The sequence below is a fragment of the Cyanistes caeruleus genome, chromosome 20 (assembly GCF_971803275.1).
Source record: "Cyanistes caeruleus chromosome 20, bCyaCae1.hap1.1, whole genome shotgun sequence".
NCBI lineage: Eukaryota > Metazoa > Chordata > Aves > Passeriformes > Paridae > Cyanistes > Cyanistes caeruleus.
Genome location: NC_141720.1, coordinates 5,444,353 through 5,466,789, shown reverse-complemented (window position 1 = coordinate 5,466,789; position 22,437 = coordinate 5,444,353). Strand labels below are relative to the sequence as shown.

Sequence of the window (22,437 nt, the reverse complement as noted above, 5' to 3'; positions counted from 1 at the left end):
CCAAAGCAGATTTCCCTAACAGCATGTCCTGGATTCCATGTTTCTACTTCCTAGCTGAATAACTTCAGGCAGAGATGTTGTACGCACCGCATGGAAGACTAAGGACAATGATTTGGTGAAAGGAAGGGCTGCCATGAGCCAGTGGATCTTAAAGACATCATTTCTGAGAAGGAAAAAAAAAAAAGAAGGAAGAGTATTACTTAAAAAGTCAACAGTAAAAAAACTCAGTTTCCAAGGATATTTCCTTAAAACTTGTGTCAAGCAGTTTCTCCCAGGCTGAGTTGACCATCAGTGTAAAAAGATTCTCCTTAATGCTGTAGTCCAAGCTTCTACAACATCCTGAGCAGTAATTCAACTTCTTGTTCTAAACCCCTGATTTTTACTGCTTAGGATAATTGAAATTATTAAATAAGAACATCCTGCATATATACATATACATACATACATATATATATCTTAACTATTAGAAAATTTGCTAAACATATCTCAAACTACAATCAAGATATTTATGGCTGTCTACTGCCATAAGTTGCCATTTCCCAAATGAAGAAAAGTGATCAATTTTTTCTCATTATTTCTTTTCAAAATCATCTCCTTTTGACATCAACTACAGGAATTTCCTGTCTATTTTTTGCCACAGTATATATATTACACAACCAGAAGAACTTTCAGTGTAAGATTTGGTAAGTTTAGAATAACAGTCTGCAACAACAATTCTGACTAAAGCAGTTTTAAAATATAAACTGTGTATTAAGCATAGAAATCTGAGCCAGATTTGGAGTTTTAAGTGATCAAATCTGTGAATTGAGCATTACAAGAAGAATAATGAAAAATAAAAACCAAACAATGTAGGCCCCTAGTCACAGACACTGAAATTACCTGCGTTTACGAAGGATGTGGATCCATACAGTCCCAGACAGGAAAAAGAAGATAGCCATGGAAATGTAAAGTTTTGGCAGTGGGATTTCACCTGCTGAGAGGTAGCTTTCAGGATTCTTTTCCGTTATATCTATCTGAATATTAAAGGTGTGTTATGCATACAGTTAAAAAAGAAAGGAAACATTTTGTTAAAGCACCGAGTTAACAATTGCATTTTGCAATCATATTCACTCATTTAACATGAGCTTTTCTGAAGTGGTGACTTATGTCTCAGAGAAAAAAAACAAAATCTACCCTTCATCCTCAAGAATCTCAAAACATTTTGCAAAACTATTCACACAAGAATAATCCCCTTGGAAAACAATGCTTCAGTTATGCAACACAATTCAGAAAGGCAAAGTAATTTTCCCAAAGAATAGCTGTTCTCTCTACCAAACATCACAATTTGCCCACCTTTGATTCAGAAACAATATCTACAATGGGCTGCCAGCCTGTTTTCCTGTGACTGAGAAAACAGAAGCATTATTTAGCATTCTCTTTATGCCCCTAAGTGGCTTAGTCATATGTGCTAGGACTTCAATAAAAGAATGCATAGAGTACTGAAGCTGTGCTGCATCTCTAAGTACACTCCAGCAGATCAATCATCCAGGTTTTCTTCTCTTTCCAATTACTTCAGTGGGTCAAAGTGACACACAGCAATTCAGGGAAGTTGCTCTTCTAAACATACAACTTCAGAAGCAGATCTGAAGTAGTCTGAGTCAAGTTAGGGCTGCTAAGTTTTAACACCTCCATGTTCCTTTGCAGTAGCATTAACACAAACGTGTAAAAAGCAGTTCAGGGCTGATGTGGCTGAGGTACTTTGGTTAGTGAGAGGCTTCATACCAGACCAGCTCATTATAAACCAGCATGAGCACAGGAAAGGAAAAAAAGGGAAAGCCCAAGCTCTGATAATGACCAAAACGACATAGGACCAAACCCTTGTACATCAAAAGAGATGAGATATTTGCTAGAACATACTGCCTTTAGGATGTGTATCTAACACCATAAAAACACATCTTTAATTAGGCCAGAAAAAGCAAAAACACTGAATTTAAAGACCAACAATTTACATTGCAGCAACAGACTTAATATATGCAGTCATGTAAAGAGAAAAGCAACTTTTGATTGCAGCAAAACACAAGCAGCTGTTGTAGCTCCCACCTCGTTACAGCATCAGGTCACAACTGTGTAGACTGCACCCAGCCCACACTTAGCCTTCAGATTTTCAGGCATTTCTGCAAAACCAGTATTTTAATTATTTTTACAGTAGTCACTTGTTTCAGAAATGCCACTGCAGAGACTGGCACACAACGCTGAATCACTTCCCACCCCATATGTGCACTCATGTGAGTGTGTGCTTGCTTACAAGCTGGAGCTGGAAGCTAGATGTTGCAATCAAAGCTAACGAGTTAATTATCCTTTAGAAGCCATACTCACATCAAGACTAAACAGCAGCTGATCATTAGCTGGCCCTTTCTTCCCAACACACTTATGGAAATACAGGCTGTAGAGACCTTCTTGTTTATCCGAGGTGATGTTAAAAAAGAACTGAAAATAAGGAATAGAAAAGTCAGCATTCTTCTCATTCACAACAGTGTTGCCTTGGTAGGAACCCTGCTTCATCTCTACTGAAGCATGAAAGAAGTCAGTCATTTGAGGTCAGTTGGTTCCCTTCAGCAAACAAACTGTTCTGAGGGTAGCAGCACATCTGGAAGTTTCAAGAGAATTCCAGATGCAAAATCATTGCACCTATCTAGGATTTTGCACTCTGGTAATCCAAGCCTGTTAAGTATCAGTGCTTAACTTTGCTCACCACAAAGAGATAACCACAAATATCATATACTTGACATGGCAAAACATAAAATTTTTATTATGCTTGCCCTGCAGTTTTTCTGTTCCTCCTCCAACTATGTAAATTGTGATAGCTCTGGAAATGAGATCTGTGTCAGATAACAGAATTTAAAATGTGTTTGTTTTATAGTAATCAACCATCACAAGTGAACCAGAGTGTTCAAACAAAGCATTAATCTGGTTTCATACAGAGGATCTTCCCCTTGAGTCATCAGTCAGGTCACAGCTATTTGTTATCAGCAATCTGCACTACTGACATCACAGTAAACTTTAATAGGCTGAGGCTCATAGACTATGATATTTAGAACAGCACCACAAGAAAGGAAATTTAAGAGCAGCTCCCAAAACTTTGAAAGACTTCTATCAGTGATGCTTAGCTCAGTAAATTTTCAGGCAAACTCCTGCTATCAGAGAGACATTTATATCCCAGACTTTTACTTTTCCAAAGTAGGACACTGAAGGAACTGTGTTCAGATACTGACAGACACCCTACCTGAAATGAAAAAGTTCCTCTGTCATTGTGAACAGGATGTTCTTGTTCTATCATGCTCTGGGAAAAGGAAAAGAAACCTTTAGATTTTCTTAAGCAGGTAAATAAAACATTTGGCTACAGCAACCAGACAATCAAATTTGGATTTTGTATATTTACAGTGGAGTCTGAGAGCAACAGCAAATACTCTCCACTTTTCTGCTATGATTGTACTGGAATATCCCCCCAGGTTCTTTCTGGAAGAGAACTCCAGATAGTTTCTTACCTGGGAGGATGTTGTACTTCGTTTGGACTTCTTACCTAGAGATAAAAGTATGAATGGTACATTTAGTGTTTGCATTAGACATCCTCAGAAACCACCACGTTGTCAATACCTTACTCACATCTTCCTACACTTGTCTGCGTGGCAGTTTCCCAGCTAATCATTAACAAAGATTCTTTCCCAGTCTCTCCTTACTCTCAGAGGACTCTTCCCACAGCCAGGATTCATTCTGAATGCATCCTCAAGTGCCAGGATATGATTCTCTACTCTTACACCTCCTACAAAAGCCTACCCCCGAAATCTTTCCAACCCCTCTGGTAAGATTGACCAGAGGCAGGTGACCTAAACCAGATGCAAGCCACAGCTCTGACTTTTTATGTTATGACCAAGTATTGTTAATCTCACTGACAAATCTCAATCTGAGCATTAATATATGGCCTGACAAACATATGGAAATCCTAATTAACCATCAAGAAGGAATAAATTCACAGCTTTCCACTAAACTCCCAGTAAAAATACAAACAAAAAAACCTACAAAAGCATAGGTGACCTGCCATGTCAGCATTTCCTCTGAACTTGAGGTGACAGAAGCCTTCAGTAGAGTAGCACATCAAGTTCTCAATTTCTACTTCTCAAGTTCACAAGTTCTACTCCTATAAGAAGCTTTTCAAACATAAGGTCATCCCTTTCTACCAGGAAGCAAAACTTCAAGACTTGAGCTTTGCTTTTGGCTCCCACACTTCAGTGCACTGTCCACACTCATGCTATACTTTTTACACCAGAGAACCCAAAACTATAGCTGTCAGATCTGTTATTCCCAGTGCCACCCATCCTTGGCTCTTGACTAGTTACAACAGCTGTCCAAGCTTTTGAATGGTATCAAAGCTTGTGAACGTGACAGGCCAAGACAGACTCAGACTGCTCCAGATTAGACTGCTCAGCAGTCTGATCTGAAGTCTAAACTCTGCCAGGAAGGGATAACATGAACTAATCCTGTTAGAGCTGAGATTATAAAATTGTTTTGTCTGCTGGTCTGGAAGCCAGACAAAGGTTTGTGCCTCCTAGAAAGATTACTGGTACAGTTACTCCTCCCTCCCCACAGTTTCTAATTGATAGGAGTTCAACTCTTTAGACAGACACAGACTCAAAAATATTGGCTGGAAAGGACTTGTGAAGACAAATCCAACTTCTGACTCAAAGCATACCTGGTATCAACGGTATCATGATGGCCCTGATTTTACTTTGTCAACTATTTAAAACTTTAAAATATGGAGATTGGATTGCACAAATGATCTACTATAATACTGCAATACCTATTTAGGAAAGCTATGTTATGTATTTTACTTATTTTCTGTCCTAATATCCTATCTCAGACATCCAAGACTTAGTAAAGTGAAATAGACATTGTGTGCCACTACTAAAAATTGCTTGAAATCATTGTTCTCCTAACCTTCCTTCAACTAGTTCTTGTTGGCCATAAAAGTCCCCCTTTAGTCTTCTTCTTGCCAGACAAAAGACAACCAAGTTATTAACCCTTCTTCAGAGGCACTGAAGGTCTCCAACACTCATTGTCTCTCTGATGGATCAACAGGACTGGTGAACACAAATCACAGGAGACTCCAGCCCCAAAGGAAGCTCTGTGCACAGGTTTACATAGGATGTACAGTAAGTTCTAGCCCCAGGGGATCCCAGAACCTGACAACAACTCAGTGCTGGATGCACAGCAATGAGTAATCAGCAGTGAGAGCACACACAGGTCAGGTTTAGCTGGCTTACCTCTGCCTTCTGTATTTTCATTGGTCTTTGGAGAATTTTTACCAGCATCACTGTTAGGTTCAGAAGTTTTTAGCAGCTTGGTATTTAAGGCAGTACCATTTTCCTCAGATACAAATAAAATTTTAGGTAACATAGAAGCAGCTTCTGAAGAGAACCGTACTTTCACACTAAAGAAACAAAGAGGTCTTATTACAAAATAAAAGTAAACAACATTTTAAAAAAGGCTGTCATAGCCATATACCCAATAAAAGAAAATCAAGTTGTCTTGACTTGGTTTTTGTACCACAAAGAACAGGCAAGAACCAGATCATGACTTACAGCAGAACTGATTTTTGTGTTACATTCTACATGAAATATAAGAGCAGATGAAGAAGATTAAGTTTCTTCAGCTTTGGTAAGCAGAATCTCACAAGAAACTCCATTACCACACATGAGTTCTTGCAAAAGAAAGCCATGCAGACTTGAAGGTACTTCCATAAAAAAACAGTTCAAGACAAACAATAAAATTGCATATTGAGTGCAAAAGTGACCCAAGACATCAAAGCTCATTAAGCTCATTCAGCACAATTAAGGTAGGTTGCTCTTGCCTGCTGTCCCTCTACCACCACAATATACAAAAAGAATTCTTGGGAGCATTTTATACTGCAGATGTTTTACTTTTACACTTACCTCCCCTCAACTCTCATGTAACCACTTAAAAAAAAAAACAACCTACAAGCACAGCAGCTTTCCAAACCCTTAAAAATAACATCAAGTGTTACATTATCTTCAACTAAAGATGTAACTTTAAAGTGTCTTGTACGCTCTTTACTCACACTTCAGTTTGGATCTCCAGAAGTAAGATTACAACAGAGACATCTGGTTCAGGTGTCTTCTTCAAGATACAATAATCCACTTCTTCATCCTGGCAACATGAACAAAACATCTCTGAAGTGCCCTCTGGATATGCTGCCGTCCAGGTAGAGGTTACCATTCTTAGTCCAGCAAGTTGTAAATCCAAATTATCCTTCACATTCTCCCATGTCTAAAGTCCCCCCACCTCTTTTTTTTTCTTTTTTCCTTCCAACAATTTCCAGAGTCAGGTAAAGAGATGTCCCAACTTAGAAAAGCAAGTTCACTTGTCTTACCAGGTAAGTGGAGAAAACATCATTCCTTGTTCGATCCAAACTGAACCCCACCTATGAGAAAATGGAGAAGAATCTGTCAAATTGAAGCCAAACCACTACTGAAGGAGTCAAAGATACTGCTTTCTAAACAATTTAACCTACATTTAAGGCAGAATCCAGGTATTTTTCTCACCAAGTAACTTGGCAGAAAAATACATCCAAATGTAACAAACTCATCCATATTCACCAAGAAAACATATATGATTCAAACCCAAACTAAGTCAGCAGTACCTTCTGTCTCTGAACATTTTAACTCATTTCAGTATTATTCCACATGTTTTTGCTTGACAAAAACATTTAATACTTTCATAGCAATGAAGAGATAAAACTGTGCAGCAGAGTAAGAACTCAGGTTCTAATCTAGTATTTTAGTCTCTCTATTAAAACTCCTAATATAGTGTGCTATATAACATGTAATATTAGAGTTCTATTAAAAAAAAACTGTCAGTGTTCTGGAAACCTACTGACACAATGATCACAAGCTGAATTGCTATGCAACACTGTGAAAAAAAACTCACAACAGAGGACTGTTAGGAAATTGATGCTCACTGCAAGTAATAGATGTGTGCATCAAGTTCAGCAGAGGACCAGTTAGTGAAAGATTCTTCCTTAAAACACAATGGAGAGTGCTCAGGGAGAAACCTCAATACACAGATCCTCATAATTAGCTCATGCTGGGGAGCAAAGCCAACAGCATCATAAGTTTGGATCTGACACCTCAGACAAGTGGAGGCCACCAGTGCAATGTCAATTTCACAGGAGGCTTCATAGGAAGGAACTCACTGATAAACTGTCCATGTCATCAGAGCCAAATGCTGGCTTCAGGGAAAGGCTGCTGACGTTGACTGTCATGAAACCATCCTTGAAGAAGCCAAAGGTATTCAGGTGCACTTTTTGCCTCACATCATCCTGTTAGAAAAGAAAGCAAGTTTACAAACACATGCAGAGTCATCTGCTGCAGTAAAGGGGAAGCAGGGTGAGTGATCAACACTTGAATATTCATGCAAAATATCTAAGTATGCAAACAGCAAATTTCTTTAGGATACCTTCAGATGTAGCCAACTATTTCACTGGAATGGACCAACTTTTCCAATAACCTGAACAGCAAGAACTTTAAACAGACATGTTTCTGCTAACTGCCTGGCTATGCTACTGGGAAATAAGCAAGCAAAACTCTGAAATAATATAAACATCTGTCATCACTGATTAAAAAACATATAGCAAAATCCCCCAAAGTGACTGCAGACATATCAAGACAGCTATTGCTTGAATGCTGTCATTGCCACAGACTGAAGAGGAAATAGGTGACTTTGGGGAATCTTACCTAAATGAAAACTGGGGTTTGGCCAAGTGTTTAGCAAATGCATTGTCATCCCCTCAGATCATCTGTGTTAGCCAGTGTTAGTGTTTGGACAGGCAAACATTAATACACCGGAAAACTATGTGTGAAAATCAAGTTTTGTATGTAGTCCCATACCTCCAAATGATTCTTGGCATAAAATAAATGAAAAATAAAACCAGAATAAATACCAAAACCAGAATTACTTGGGTTAGTTTCTCTAGCAGGAAAATGCTAATTCCCTCCTCTACTCCTTCTACAGCTGCAGAATAATTTCCTTCCTCTCAGTCTGGCAAGGAAACCATAGCAATTGATCTCTTCTCATGCCCTGTGCAGCTGATAAAGATACAAATACAGTGAGCTTTAGTTTATTTTTTTTTTTTTAAATAAGGAGGTCATGAAGGACCTCACATGAAAAGTAGCTGACGTCACACACAGCTGCCACATCAGATGACAAAAGGTCACATCCAATGTTTGCAGTTGGTCCCTCAAACCTACTGGATAGTTAATTGGAAGAAAAGCAGAAGCAAGGCAACAGAAGTAAAAAAAACAAATTTACAATGGAATTTAAAACATTTGCCAAGTTGGCACTAAAAAAGAAAAATAATATGTTTCTTCCTCCTGCTTCTTCTAGGAAAAGACAATCAGATTGTAGAATACTCTATAAAGAGAAGTCAGCTGCTAAAGACAAACTGTTCTGGAGACAGTCCTGGAAGACTGAGCTACGAATTATACAAGTACAAAAAGTTCTTTCTCTCCCTCTACCCCAGTATTGATTTTGATGTCTCTGCACAAAATGTTCCTGACTCCTAAATATCATTCACTGTAACAGCAGGACACTAATCCTGACACAGCTAACCTGCAATCCAGCTGTAACAAGATCACCCTAATAGAATCAAGTTAACCTGGCAAATAAGCAGATGGTTCCCTTAATGCTCAGAAGAGGAAAAAAAGTCAAGTGACACAGGGTTTCCAGCAGATGCTTTGTTTAAAAAGAGCTTGGCTGTCTTCGCGTTCTAGACCATGGAACGTGCTTGAAACAAGAGCTCATCTGGTTCCTCTAACACTGCATTTCATGTAACTTCCCAATCAGTACAGAAAATTCATCCTGCTTCTTTACAGGGCACATCAGATGTATTTAACCCCATCTAGACAGGGAAGAATTTGAGTCAATCTGAGGGGACATGGTGTCATCCAGTCACAAGGTTTTGTAGCTTGTCAATGTGACCAGAGGCAGCTGCTCAATTCAGAACACTTGCAAGAGCTCTTCAGTTCAGTTCAAGTGATTTACTCTGCTAATTTACTGATATGCTCCCCACCACCAGCAGATAATTAATATACAACACACACCACTTTCCTCCCTGCTTTTATTTCAGCTTTGAGTGCTTAGAGTTTACAGATTTAGTTCACAAATCCCTCAGCTTTACATGATCCCACACACACACTGTCACCAGTTGCCACTAAGCAACAGCAAGAGCATCTATTGCTCCACATATTGACAGCCTAAAGACACTGGCTTACTAATGGGGTTGAAAGAACTCAGCTTTTATTTATAAGCACTCAACTACTGACTTCAGAAATATTTAAGTTTACAACAAAGGTGGGAACCCATACAAGTGAATACTTCAGCATCCAAGTTGTTAACACACATATTAATTTAATTTATATAGGATGCATTTAAAATTAAGCCTGCCCTACTGAGAAGAAATTATCTGGGACCCATCATTAACAGCTTACAGTCAAGCTAATACACAAAATTCTCAAGCTTATTTCCATAAAAATCTTCCCCAGTTCTTCCACTCCTGTAGGATAAAAAGTGATCCTACAATATTTGAACAAGGTTACAGGGATGTGGAATCCATGATCCTGTAGCTCAGAATGAGTAGAAAAATATTCTCTACCATTTTACCCTAAATCAAATTGGGATCACACTGTCAGTGCAGTTAAAGTCCTGCTAGAGAGTGCTTACCCTTATCTGGAAAGAATCTTACTTTATTTGTGTGAGACTAATAGGAAGGCTTATAATTTGTGTAAAATTAAGTGTAAAAGGCATTTTCATCCTTTTGCCACTGAAGTCTGAAACCTACCAACATTAAAAGGCACAGGTCACAAGCAACCATTGAAAACCAGCATCTTTTCTATAATTCCATGCCTGACAAAGGCTTTCTTTTTGATCAAGAAAAACATTTCACCTACAGCTATTTCTGGAATCCTCTGAAAATTGTTTCTGTTGGTCTTCTTAACTTCTAATTTTTGTAGGTTTTTGTTTTTTGTAGGGGGTAGGTTTTGTTAGTTGAGGTGTTTTGGGTTTTATTACATATTTACATTAAACTAATGAAGCTGATAACAATTGCTACTAAGGAGGAGCATCTACGGCAAGGTCAGTCTAACAGCAAAATTCAAGCAAATCATTTCTCGACTGAAAAAAAATAAACTATTTTGTACACTTTTATAAAGATAAAATGTTATTTTTAGAACTGGAAATTGCTCACACTATGGCTTGTTTTTCTGACAACAAAAAAGCTTCACATTAGCAGAGCAATTACAAAGATACAAGAATGAAGCTATTCTGAATTAAGCAGTAACAAACAGCTTGTTTGAGCAAATTTAATATCAAACACTCCCACAAAACTGTGGCCTTTAGCTTGGCTCAGTGTCAAGGCACGCTTGCAAGCAAAGCAAGACTGGCAAGAACACCAGAAAGGAGCTTTCATTGTGAAAGGACTCAGTTGTTGGAGCCTGATGTTTACATAAAGGCTGTAAAGCAGGGGATGAAGGAGGAAGGGAGAAACTGCTCTAACAATAAAGCTCATGTTTATAAAGCAGGTGGGCAAAGGCATTAATTCACTGTTACTTCCCTTGGTCAGTCAGTGCTGCAACCTGCACAAAACACCTGCAAAACCAAACCCATACCCCACTCTGACAGGAAAAACAGCAAACAGGATTTAGTGATTGATCCAGGCAGCCCCTTATAGGGACTAAAAGCCACGATGTTTGCTGCTGAGAACATTTCTTTGAGGCAAGTCGGAAAGTTTTCTACTTATAGGTAAAGAATCACCTCAAGAGAAATCCTTCAATGCTCAACTGTCAAAAATTCCTCAAAACAATGACATAACCACCACAAGCCTCCTAATTTACTGCTTCAGGGAAATGTTTACTTCTCCTGAAGTACAATATTCATGTGGTTGCACTTCAAACAGCTACACAGTCTGAAGAATTCCCTACAAGTAAGACATGAACACATCCAGCAGTCATTGCATCCCAAAGCCTGAGGTGGAATTTTTGCAAAGTCGTGGATTCTCCCTAAACTACTACAACAGCACAGGTCCCTGTAATTTAGCTCTTTATTATATCTTGCAATATTTCTACTAAATATTACATTGCATGCAAGCAAAGCAAAATTTAAATTCTGAAGACTTACGGAGCTTTCCATGAGCTCCAGTGAAGCTGTTTAAAGGCATCACCCCCAGTGCAAAGCTCTTCTGTCCCACAACAACTGTGCATCGGCTCACACAGAGCACAACAGGCAGCAGCACATCTTCACCCTGACCTCCAGCACTTCCCCTAAACAACCCTGAATAACGAGCTGTTCTCAAGTACAGGCACATAATGGCGCATCACTTCTCCAAAGTACACCCAGCAGTTTACGGAACCAAACCAGAAAGCTGTCAGCATCAGTTTCCTCAGCCTCTATAATTGCTCGGTTAGTGCAAAGCAGCTGCAGCCGAACACCCTTCGGTGTGAGGACAACAAAGTACACAGCTAAAAGGAAACTCAACCAAAATCCACTTTCAGAAACCTCTCCTTCAGCTCACGTTCAGCCCTCTCTTATCACATCACTTTTAACGGAACGTGAAGCACTTGCACCTTCAAACCACGGCAATTCTGAGCCCCCTCCACACGCTTTACCCGCGACCGAGAAACAGGCGGCCAGAAAAGCGGGAGGGGACCACGGAGATGCGCTGAGAGGGAGGGGGGGATCACGGCAAAAGCAGAACACGGCGGGGCCCGGGCGGGCTGAGACGCAGGGGGAGAGCTCAGAGAGAAGCGAAGAAAAAGAAGGGTCGGAGCACGCAGCAGAATAAAGATAAAAACATGGGGAGACCAATCCCGGCCCGCGGGAGGTGCGCAGGGCCGGGCCGGCCTCACCGCTCCCTTCAGGGCACCCGGGGGCCGAGCCAGCGGGGCCGGGGGCGGCGCAGACCTTACTTTGAGGGTGAGGTGATGGACGCGGGCGCGGGCCGGGCCCGCGCGGAGCAGCAGCACCAGCAGCAGCCCCAGCACGGCCGCCGCGCCGCGGGCCGCCATCTTTGTTCCAGCGTCAGCGTCCCCCGCGCGCCACTTCCGGGTCAGGCGAGTCACGTGTCGGGCGGAGCGCGTCACGTGACCGCGGTGGGCGGGGTCGGGTCCTGTCAGGGAGTCATGGAGGGGTTGGGGATGGGGGGGAGCTCGGGGGTCTGCCAGTGCCACCCTCTACCCGGGCAGGGACACCTCCCGCTACACCAGGGTGCCCCAGAAATCCTTCCAGCCCGGCTTTGAACACTTCCCGGGGAGCAGCCTCACCTTCTCTGAGCGATCTGTGCCAGACCCTCACCACCCTCCCAGGGAAGAATTTCCTCCCAATATTCAGCCTGAATTTTTCCTCTTTCATTTCGAGCCCACTCCCTCTTGTCCTGCTTCTACAGTTCCTGCCAAAGAGTCCCTTCCCGGCTACTGAAGCCCCTTCAGATCCTGGAAGGTGCTGTGAGCTCTCCACATAACCTTCTCCAGGCTGAACATCCCCAGCTCCCTCAGCCTTTCCCCATGGGGAAGGCGTTTCCCGCCCTTTTCTCTCCCCCTGGAGCCCTTCTGGGCTCTGCTGGGTTGCCCCATGCCCACGGGCTGCTCCCCACAATGCCCCCCAGGTTGGATCAGGCCCCCCAGTGTGTGAGGCAGGCCCTGTGGTGGGTCCCTCCTCAGCCCTGGGACCCCTTGGCAGTGGGGTCCCCCCTGACTGGTGGGTCCCCCCCATGCCCATGGGGCTCAGAGGGGGACACTGACCAAAAGGAACCCCCTGAACCTCCCCCAGACCAGCCTCTGTGGGGTGACACCAAAAAAAAACCCAAAAAAAGACTGAAGCTCTTCCTACCTCAGCCCTGCAGCATCGTCCGCAGGGAGATGTGGGATGGTTGTTTACAGGGAGGGCTGAAGTGGTTGTTTCCAGCTCAACCGTGGATCTACCAGTAAGTTCCAGCTTCTTCCTGGGAGCTATGGCAACAGCAGACGTCTGAACATCAGGTAGTCCAAACAACAGGAAAATTGCTTTTCTATTTAAAGCCAGGGTTAAAGTATTGATGTTGTGTATGGCCAGAAAAATATGTAACAAACAAAGAGATTTCTGCTTCTTTACAGGATTAGTTTTGCACATACTTAAACTATTTTGCACCTATTTAAACTAGTAGTTATAATCACATTTACAAGTAAAACAAAAAGCAGATTGGGCCTGGTTTCCATGACTTGTTGCTCAAAATGAGAGTAACACAAAAAGCAAAGTGAACATTAATAGGGGCAATTAAAATGGCTTTTTTTGGTTGGCACATTGCTAAAAAAAAGAAAATGGAAAGACTATGCAATGGGAAGCCATCAATGTCAATAAATCTAATTTTTCAGTGAGAAGCCTTGTGTTTTCAGCTCCCAAAACTCAGACATTCTGATTTCCCCTTTCAGTGTGTGGAGTAACAGCTGTGCAAGCTCTATTGTCTAGAGGCAGATAAACAACTGGACTGGATGAGGCAAGTGTGGGCGAAAAGGGAGAGAAAAATCAATGGCCTTGACCTTTATTTTATCAAGATTGTGTAGTATGTCCCATCTTTATTTAGAGACATGATTCAGATGGTCCTGTAGATTTTTTCTCACAATTTCATTTCCGCCTTGTATATTCTTAGGTGAAATCTCAGCAACAGCCAAAGAAGCCTGGAGTAGTACCAAGAAATATCTGGAAGCATGAAAAAAAAAAAAAAAAAATTGTTTTTCTAGTAATGTGCTTTCTCTGGGCAGTACGTATTTGTGCCACTAGATGTCCTGGCAGCATCAGCTCTTGCACCACACGGAGCTACAACCCAGGTTGCAAAAAAAAAAACCCCACGGACCTACAAACATCGCATGATTTATTCTAAAAATCTCCGATTAGATATTTTCTTGGAATTGGGTAGGGGATTGCTGGGGTTTTTGGGGGTTTTTTAAAGATTGTAATTATTATAATCCCTGTGCACTGACCACCTGAGAAACCTGGGGAGTTTTGACTCCTGAAAAACAGCTGCTTGCAACCACAGCTGCAGCACAGGCTGTCGTGCCTTGCTCCACTAACAAATATCAGGCACACTTAGATTGCTTGAGTGGTCAAAAAATTCCCCTATAATTCTGGGATTTGGTTCCCAGAGCCTTTTTTAGTCTGAGGATGCTTCTTTTGGGATCTCCTTTCAGAACCTTTCCTCAGAAGAAGAATCATCGTTAGTCTGAAGATGATCCCTAGTAATCAGGGATTTTTATGCAACAGAATGGAATTTTTCTGAAGCTCTTTATTGTTTTTTCAATGTTTCTTCACCATTAGGATATTGTAGTAAGTTTCCCGATTACCTATACAAAATGAACAAAAAATAGAATTTATAACATGTTTACTTTCTTTGGCTATGCATTTTTCTAAAAATTTGTACGCCTAAAGATGTCTATTTCTTGTTTATTTAAAGCCATATCAAGATACAAAGCAGCTTCTGACTGCCATTAATAAGCTGTAACAATAACTTTCATTGTGATATCAATTTGTTTCATTGTAGCTTCCACACAAGATCATTTTGCTGTAAGTCTGCTGTTCCCACTATATGCAGTTATTCTTAGCCTAGACATCTTTTTTCTTTACTCCTTAATTGTAACTAAACCTATAATTAGAACTCTTCATAGGATTTTTTTGTTGTTTGTTTTTTGTGGTTTTTTTCCAAGTGTATCATGGACAGCTATCGAGGTTGGATGGAAGGAATCAGCAGTGTCAGAAAATCATAATGGAGGAACAGTCTGCAGGTACAGCTCAGAACAGAATGAACCAGATTGCCATTTTGTTAACATGTTTTGTGAGCCAGGGTACAGTCGTGGAGTGGGGAGGTGACCAAGATAACACAGAGCCAGGGCAGGAGCCACCCAAGATCCAGTCCCTGGGGAAAGAGAGACGAGCAGCCCAGGGGTCAGAGCTGGAAGCAGCCAAAATCGAAGTGATCTGCTGAGTTCAGAGCAATGAGACAGGGGTGAGACTGAGTTGGGAAGTCCATCTGCAGTTTGGGTGATGGTAACCAAAGTCAGTCATGGTCTCATGATGCCTGGACAGGGACAAGGCAGGTCTGAGATAAGGTCAGGTGTGAGCTAGGCTGCATGTTAACAGGATCTGCAGCCAGGCACAGCCTGAGCTGGAACTGGGACACCCTAAAACACTGGGCAAAGCAACCGGGCTTTCAGGCCAGAGCTTAAATGAAGCTCCTTGATCCATGGGCAGAGGGTGTGGGTGGGGGCCCCAGGTGAAGCTGGCCAGGGCCATTAGGGTTTATCAGGTGTTTATCAGGTTTTGATCAGGCTCCTCTGGGCCCTGATGGGGCATTAAAGAGCATCGAGGTCCCCTGTTGTGTGTCTGAGTGATCTGTGTAGTGTTGGAATACCAGAGAGGAAACAGCTGTGATGATGATGATGGCCTCTAGGAAAGGTGTGTCCTCTTCCTTTCCTGGTGCTGTTTCAGTCTCACTGTATGAGAGGTTACAAGCAACATCCATGTTCTTTATCTTGGACGTGGATAATTTGGGTAGAATTCTAAAATCAAAGGGAAGCAGCTGTAAGAGTGATAACTCTGGGGGGAAAGGTACGTCCTCTTCCTGCTATATCCTGAAAACTGGAAGTGCTTGTCCATGCTCTCAGAGCTGTGATTTTTCTTGCTTTGCATAAGTAAACAAACACAGAGTAAAATGGTTTAGACTGAGCCATAGTTTAAGGATTTATTTTATCTACTATATATGGTTTCTCAATAATTTAGCAGTGAATCTGGCTGTTTTCAAGGGGGATTGGGGTTTAGTAAACCAAATCCTGGCTTTCTAAAAATAGAATTGCTTCTAGTTGGGTTTCGGAGCTGAATCTGGGAGTGTTCTGAATCATAACAACAGGGGAGATAAACAGAGAATTTACAGGAATAGGCCCATATCTGGATAACAGATCTGCATGGTCTTGTTCTCAGCCTGGCTGAGGGAAAATTCCTACCCAGCTTCTGTTGCTCAGATATGGATTGTGCAAATTCAGTGAAGAAGTGATAGATAATGTAACTTCTAAGTGTAATTTTTAGTTATTTTTTGAGACTGGAACCTACTGAGCTTTCCAGCATCAGCTTTGGCATAAAGGGCTCTTAATGCTCCTGTCATTGCTAATTAAATTAGTAATTAGGTACCAACCAAGCTGCAGGCCCTGTTGTTTCAGGCACTGCACAACTGAAAGTAATAATGTAAGTGCAGTCCCTGCCTTGGAGAGTTTCAGGCTAAACAATAAAGGCAGTTATATAAAAAATAGGGAAAAATCCTGTTCTTGAAACATCTAGAATTATTTTTGTTTTTTTAGATTTTGTCTTGAGCCTCTGTCCACAGAAATTTTGATAACTTGTAATAGTTTTGGGCATGGTTTGTTCTAATGTACCATCATAATACAAAACTTGTATTTCTGGCCTTTATCTCCCTGGAACTGGTGGAGCATTTCTATCTCTCGCAGTCGACAGGTTTCCCTGCCCATGCTGGTGTAACAGGTTTGCCCTGTTCCCCTCCCAACTCTTTGTGCAAAAGGAAATTCCACACAAACTTAGCTCAGATGATACCAGTGCTGCTTTCTGTTTTTGTACTTCTTTTTCTGCCCGTATTTGTGGGTTGTGTTCTCAAAAAGTCGTGATGCAACTGTGCTGTCTGGTTTTGCAATGTGTCCTGAGTGGATGTAGGGCTAAAGATGGTGGTCTGGGAGCCTGTGGAAGTACAGGCCCTTGGAAGACTCTGGTTGTGCTTCAGGCAGCAGGGCAGGCTTGGATATTCAAATATGTTGGCAGCAGAAGGAAGAACTATTCTAAAATGAGCTGAACAGGGTGTCTCTTAGTTCTTATGAAGTCAGCCCTTCAAAGTAATAACTTTTAATGATGAACAAAAGCACTGCCTGTTGTGTCTCTCTTCAAAGACAGCTGTGTGAGGAGCAGCACTCTCCCCTCATGTTCAAATCAACGGAACTTGGATAAAAATAAATGCCATTCTGTTATTAACATAACATTTGTCTTCATTGTTGTTCAAAATGTTGGAATTGCTTAATGTGTTTTTCTTCCTCGTGTAGGGTAGCAGCCAAGCATCAGTGGAAGAAGTGCATTAATCTAGGGGAGATAATGCTTCTTGTAGCAGCTGGTCAATTTTTATCTTCTCACATCAAAAGCATCTCCACCGTGTATGAACAGAAGCCTTTTACCTCAGGTGAATTAATATGCTTCCCTTTTTTATTCCCCCCACGAAAATCTCTCATGAATAGATACAGCAATAAATATATCAGTCTAAAGCTCTTTTTACATTTGTTGTAGCTGAAAAGCAGCACTGCAAAATGAGATTGACACAGCTCAAATAAATGACACAGAGGAAGAGGATCACAAAATAAATATTCTTCTGGCAAGGAAATGAGCCATTTTCTGCAAGGCCTGTGTAATTGCTACAATAACCCACATTTATGTGAAGGCAGATAATTTGGTTATTTTCCTGCTTGCTTGTTGAGCATTTTGGTGACAGATGGTGGATTTAATATTCTTGGATTTGGGTTATTTTGGGGGTGAGGGATGTATATACTGCTTAGCTGAGTTAGAAGTCAGCCCTTGCAGTGAATTCACAGAATTAATTCAGTTGGAAAAGACCTCTGAGGTCATTGAATCCAGCCTGTGACCAATCCCTATTGTCAGCCAGACCATGGCATTGAGTGCCACATTCAGTTTTTTCTTTAACACCTCCAGCGATGGTGACTCCACCACCTCCCTGGGTAGCTCGTGACAATATTTAATCACCCTTTATATGAAGAAATTCCTCCCGATGTCCAACCCGAACCACACATGACACAGCCTCAAGGGGTCTAAGGCTGTGGGTTCTCTCCCTTTCTAGGGCCCTCGCCTCCTTTACAAATGCTCAAAACAGGAATATTTGCTTCAAAAACAGCCTCACCTGGCTCGGGGGGAGGGTGGTAAGAGGCAGGGAAGGGGACCTGAGGGTGGGTGGGACTGGGATCACCACCTCTGTACTCAGCACAGGTGAGGCATCTCAAACACTGCATTCAGTTTTGGGTCCTTCATTTGGAAAAAGGACATTGAGGTCCTGGAGTGTATCCAGCAAAGGGAGTTCTAAAACTTGTGTAAGTTTTGGAAAGCACAGAATCGTACCATAGTTAGGGTTAGAAGGGGCCTTTAAAGGCCATCCAGTCCAACCTCCTGCAATGAAAAAAGACCTCTTCAATCGTAACAAATTGCTCAGAGCCCTGTCCAACCTGACCTTGAGTGTTTCCAGGGATGGAGCATCCACCACGTCTCTGGGCAACCTCTGCCATGCTTATGATTCTGTGATTAGGACGGGAAAGCCTCATCCCCCTGTCCGACACCCTTTCCTTAGCGACTCCCTCTTTCTACTGATCCCTGCTCCTCCATTGCTGTCCATTCCTCACTGACCCCCGCTCCTCCATTGCTGTCCATTCCCCACTGACCCCCGCTCCTCCATTGCCGTCCTTTCCCCAGAGACCCGCGTTCTTCATTCACTGACGCTGGTTCCCCAGCGACCGCCGCTCCCCAGCGATAACCCGCATAGCCGTCGTCCCTCACTGGCTGCCGCTCCCCGTTGCTCCCCGTTGTTCCCCGCTCCCCACCGATGCCCTTCTCCGCCCGGATCCCCCTTTTCCCCGCGGATCTCCTTTCCCCCCGGCCCCGCCGCCGCCCCGCGCTCCGCTCGCGCCCGGGCCGCGCCTGCGCTCTGCCGGCGGGGCCGCCCCCCCGCGCCAGGCTCGGCGGCTCCGCGCCTGCGCAGCCCGGAGCTGTCAGTCGCGCCCCCGCCCCGCGCCGCCCGGGCCATTTTGCGGCGCGATGAGGCGGGAGCGGCGGTGAGCAGCGCCCGTCCCGCCCGCTCCGCTCGCACCGCCGGGCACGGCCCTCCCCAGGGCGAGCACACACAGCCAGGGGACAGCGGCACCCCCAGCGCCCCCGCCCGCCCCCTCAGCGCCGGCGGAGCCATGAGCTGGGGCACGGAGCTGTGGGTGAGTGCGAGCGCGGGGGGAGCGGGGCTGCGGGAGCCGCACCGGGGCATAACGGTCCGTGCCCGGGGCCGGCGCGGGGAGCCGGCTCCGCTCCGTGCCGGCACCTCGGCGCTGCTCAGCCCGGGGGTGCCCCCCGCTCCGCAAAGTTTCATGTGCAGCCTCCGGAGAGAAATCCCAGCGGAGGTTCAGGAGTTTGATTTAATTTTGCTGAAGGAATTAAATTAAAAAAAAAAAAAAAAAGCTCCGTAGCACAAAAAAAGCGGCGGCGGCTGGGGAGCGGAGGGAGGCTCGCAGCGGAGCGTGGGGTGGGTTTTGTGTGTGGCTGCTGCGGGAGGCTCTGAGGTGGATCTATGGACAGGGGGTCCGGTTTCAGGAGAGGGAGCTGCAGGGAAGAAAAGCCAGATGATAGAATTTCCTGCCGCTGCTGTTGAGGGGCTTCTCTCCACGCTGGATCTGAAGGACGGAGATTTTTACGAGAAGAGTTTTGTGTTGTGTGTAAATAAAGCAGGTTTTAATGGTGCAGAGGGTTTCAATGTTTAGAGCTTCTTGATGCTTTTGAGGAGAACCTGGAAAGTATAAATGCATTTGGTTTACTGTGGAACGTTAATGGAAGCTATCGGACTGTTAAAAGGAATTAGAAGTGGGCAGTAGCGATGTGAAGCGGTCCCTTGCTAATGAGAAGAAATAAGGCAAGGGAGATAAAAGAAGTCTGGGAAGGCAGAAGAGCTGTTCCACATATTCAGTCACAAAGAGGACATGGTGCAGCCATGTTTGATGGTGGAGCATGGAGCAAACCTGCCGGGGCTGGGAGGGCTGGTACCCGCGGGCAGGAGGCTGTGGAGCAGCACTCCTCTGAGTGCTGGGACATGAAACACCTAGGGACAAATCTGTGCTCGGGAGGAGGGGAGAGGGGGAAACGGAAACGGTGTTTTGAATGAAGTCAAGAATAAGTGCAGAGGGTCATCTGGATTGTAAAGCACTGCAGGATTCTCTCCTGTGGTTATGTGTTTGTGGCTGGTAACCGTTGCGGGTTGAGATGAAAATATATCTGAGCTTTTGAGCTGGCTGTTGTAGAAATGGTTATTTTAGGTGTGCTAATTGCTGTCCTTTCTGGGTGCATTCCTGGCCCGCTCTGGCAGGCAGTTCAGTATCCCGTTTTGCTGTGACATTGGAGTCATGTTTTAGCCAGATCTATGCAGGAAATTAGGGAGCAACTGCTGACCGGGAGAGGTTATTTTGGTGTGTTTTTATATGTCATAGAAAGAAAGGTGATAAATGCTGGTGAAATAGTGTAGAGATTGATTCATCAGTATATGACCAGGTCTGCTGCATGGGAATGTTTCTGGGAGAACCTGCAGTTGCCTCCTTTTTCTGCATCTTGGATGCTTTGGGAGGAGACTGAATGGCATGGAATTAAAATAAGAGGCAGTATAATTTGACAATTTGGACACTGGAGAATGAATTCTGAATTCTCAAAAGGAACTTATATTATTTTTTTGCATTACTAAAACTGCAGGCAATACTGAGGTGTTCCTGAACCAGAATGGTAGTAGAGAGTAGTGACTATAAATAGTTCTTGTTTTATGTAGTGTTTGTAGGGGCGTGTGCGTGTGTGCAGCCATATATGTCTTCTGCAACAGTTATAAATTGCTTTTGTAACATTTTTTTATGAGAAAATTTTGTTTCTGAAATTGACTTCAGCAGCAACAAAGCATCTTTTTTTTCTTGTCCTCAATGTAGCATTCTGAGAAATGTAGCAGGTTACTGAGGAAAAGGGTTGAACTAAGAGAATAAATGATTCTAGATACAAATTTGGCAGGAGTTGTTCCATTTTAATTTGGGCAGAGGTCTGAAAACACATTGGTTTCCAGCGCCCTGGGTATTTAGGCCAAAACAGTGATTTCTCACTCTGTGTTCTCCCTTTCATTGGAAAGAAAACCACACAAACACCCTATATTTAATACATGCCACCTTATTTTGTTGATTATGGCATTTCTTTTTTAAACAAAATTAAATTTCCATTTACCTTAGAACTTAGTTGCCTTTTTTTTTTTTTTTCTTTAATGGGTTTTCAGGAGCAGGTGTGGTAAGCAGCAAATGCCTGTTCTACATGTGACTCATATGTGGTTTGAAGGGCTGAAAGTTGAAGCAAAAGCAAGTGTTTTTAATTGTAGTTCAGAAATTTGCTAGAAAAATCATCAATGTTTGATCAGGCTTGACTTGAAACCAGTATCTCTGATCTACCAGGCTTGCATGAGTGTTCATGATTCACCCCTTTAAATATAGCAAAGAAGTAAAATCGAGCTTGCTTTTTAGAGCTCATAGAATGTTAATGTACTTGGAGTTATGTAGAATTTCTGTTCATTCCTTGGGGGAGAAAAAGCCTGGTTGCAGAAAGCCTCATACTTCAGAAGCAATAAAATCCCTTTGGCAACATGGGAGTTGTTCCCAAAACAGGCTTTTAGCCTTGTGCTGTGCCGAGAGTGTATCCTGTGCCTTTGGGTTGCAAATCCTATTGCCAAGTTCCTACTGATATTTCACTTGATTCTGGGCTTTGAGTAACATCTCAAGATTGTCCCTGTGAGCATAAATGGATCCATAACCAGCAGAATTATTAGATGTCCTAATGCAGCATTTATATCCTGTATGAGGTGGAATGCTGGGGGTAATGAGATCATCTGGGGCCTCCCAGCAATCCGGTGTTGCAGAACAAACCTGGAGGTCTCATGTAACCCTGCTTGCAGCTTCTGTCCACCCAAACCCTGCAGAATTCTTTCTGCCTGTTACACTCCAAGCGTTCAGGAGCTGAGGAGGAGGCAGCAGGTTAAGGACAAAGTGCGGCCACAGCACCAAAACATTTTCTTTCTCACCCGAGTTCAAGAGTGCGTTAAGGGCTGACAGGTAGGAGGGTGTAGTACATACTGATTTCAGTCTGATTCTTGAAACTGGCAGTGTTTTCTAAATACTTTACAAGTGCAAGTGATAAGCAAAAGTTATTTGGGGTGCACAGGCCTGACTTGCGCCTTCAGGGCTATGCTTTGGGGACAACGGGCTATAAAAAGCACACTTGGATCTCCTTCGCCTTTTTCTTCTTTTGGCTAATGGGAAAGAACATGAAGCATGGCACCCACAGCTCTTCTGAAGGGTACTTGAGTGGGTAAAATCATAAGTGTGTGCCACACTTCCCACCAGTGTCCTTTTGTGTGGTATGAAGCCCTTGAAACAAGTGGGATTATATTGCAAACTGAGCTGAAACTGATCTCGGCACTTTGGTGCTTGTGTTCAGGGCAGAAAAAGCTGTGGCTGCATGGATGATATATTGAATAGAATG

General features: G+C 43.1%; 2 protein-coding genes and 1 long non-coding RNA gene across 32 annotated transcripts in view; 2 read left to right on the top strand and 1 right to left on the bottom strand.

Annotated features, from left to right (window-relative positions):
• The window catches only part of GPR107 (G protein-coupled receptor 107), a 38,173-nt gene extending 25,120 nt beyond the window's left edge, over positions 1-13,053 (bottom strand). Inside the window, exons 1-11 of one of the 3 annotated variants that reach the window (XM_023938196.2) lie at positions 12,931-13,053; positions 12,012-12,211; positions 7,247-7,372; positions 6,425-6,475; positions 6,113-6,201; positions 5,298-5,464; positions 3,525-3,559; positions 3,263-3,319; positions 2,356-2,466; positions 880-1,013; positions 88-163 (exon numbers count right to left, since the gene is read on the bottom strand). In XM_023938196.2, coding sequence (XP_023793964.1) covers positions 88-163; positions 880-1,013; positions 2,356-2,466; positions 3,263-3,319; positions 3,525-3,559; positions 5,298-5,464; positions 6,113-6,201; positions 6,425-6,475; positions 7,247-7,372; positions 12,012-12,110 — 945 coding nt within the window. In that variant the 5' untranslated portion in view covers positions 12,111-12,211; positions 12,931-13,053. Of the gene's footprint in view, positions 1-87; positions 164-879; positions 1,014-2,355; positions 2,467-3,262; positions 3,320-3,524; positions 3,560-5,297; positions 5,465-6,112; positions 6,202-6,424; positions 6,476-7,246; positions 7,373-12,006; positions 12,212-12,930 lie in introns of those variants that run through there. The other 2 variants (XM_086858151.1, XM_086858150.1) reach the window with 2 other exon arrangements.
• Positions 12,192-13,814, top strand: LOC111936999 (uncharacterized). Its single transcript, XR_015278162.1, has 4 exons — positions 12,192-12,540; positions 12,981-13,079; positions 13,509-13,573; positions 13,727-13,814. It is a non-coding gene; the product is annotated as an uncharacterized LOC111936999 (long non-coding RNA).
• Positions 13,815-18,823: 5,009 nt separating this feature from the next.
• Positions 18,824-22,437, top strand: part of FNBP1 (formin binding protein 1) — a 93,350-nt gene continuing 89,736 nt past the window's right edge. For 11 of the 28 annotated variants that reach the window (XM_086858139.1, XM_086858132.1, XM_086858131.1 and 8 more), the window contains exon 1: positions 18,869-19,106. In XM_086858139.1, coding sequence (XP_086714265.1) covers positions 19,083-19,106 — 24 coding nt within the window. In that variant the 5' untranslated portion in view covers positions 18,869-19,082. Of the gene's footprint in view, positions 19,107-22,437 lie in introns of all 28 variants that reach the window. The other 17 variants (XM_086858124.1, XM_086858122.1, XM_086858114.1 and 14 more) reach the window with 5 other exon arrangements.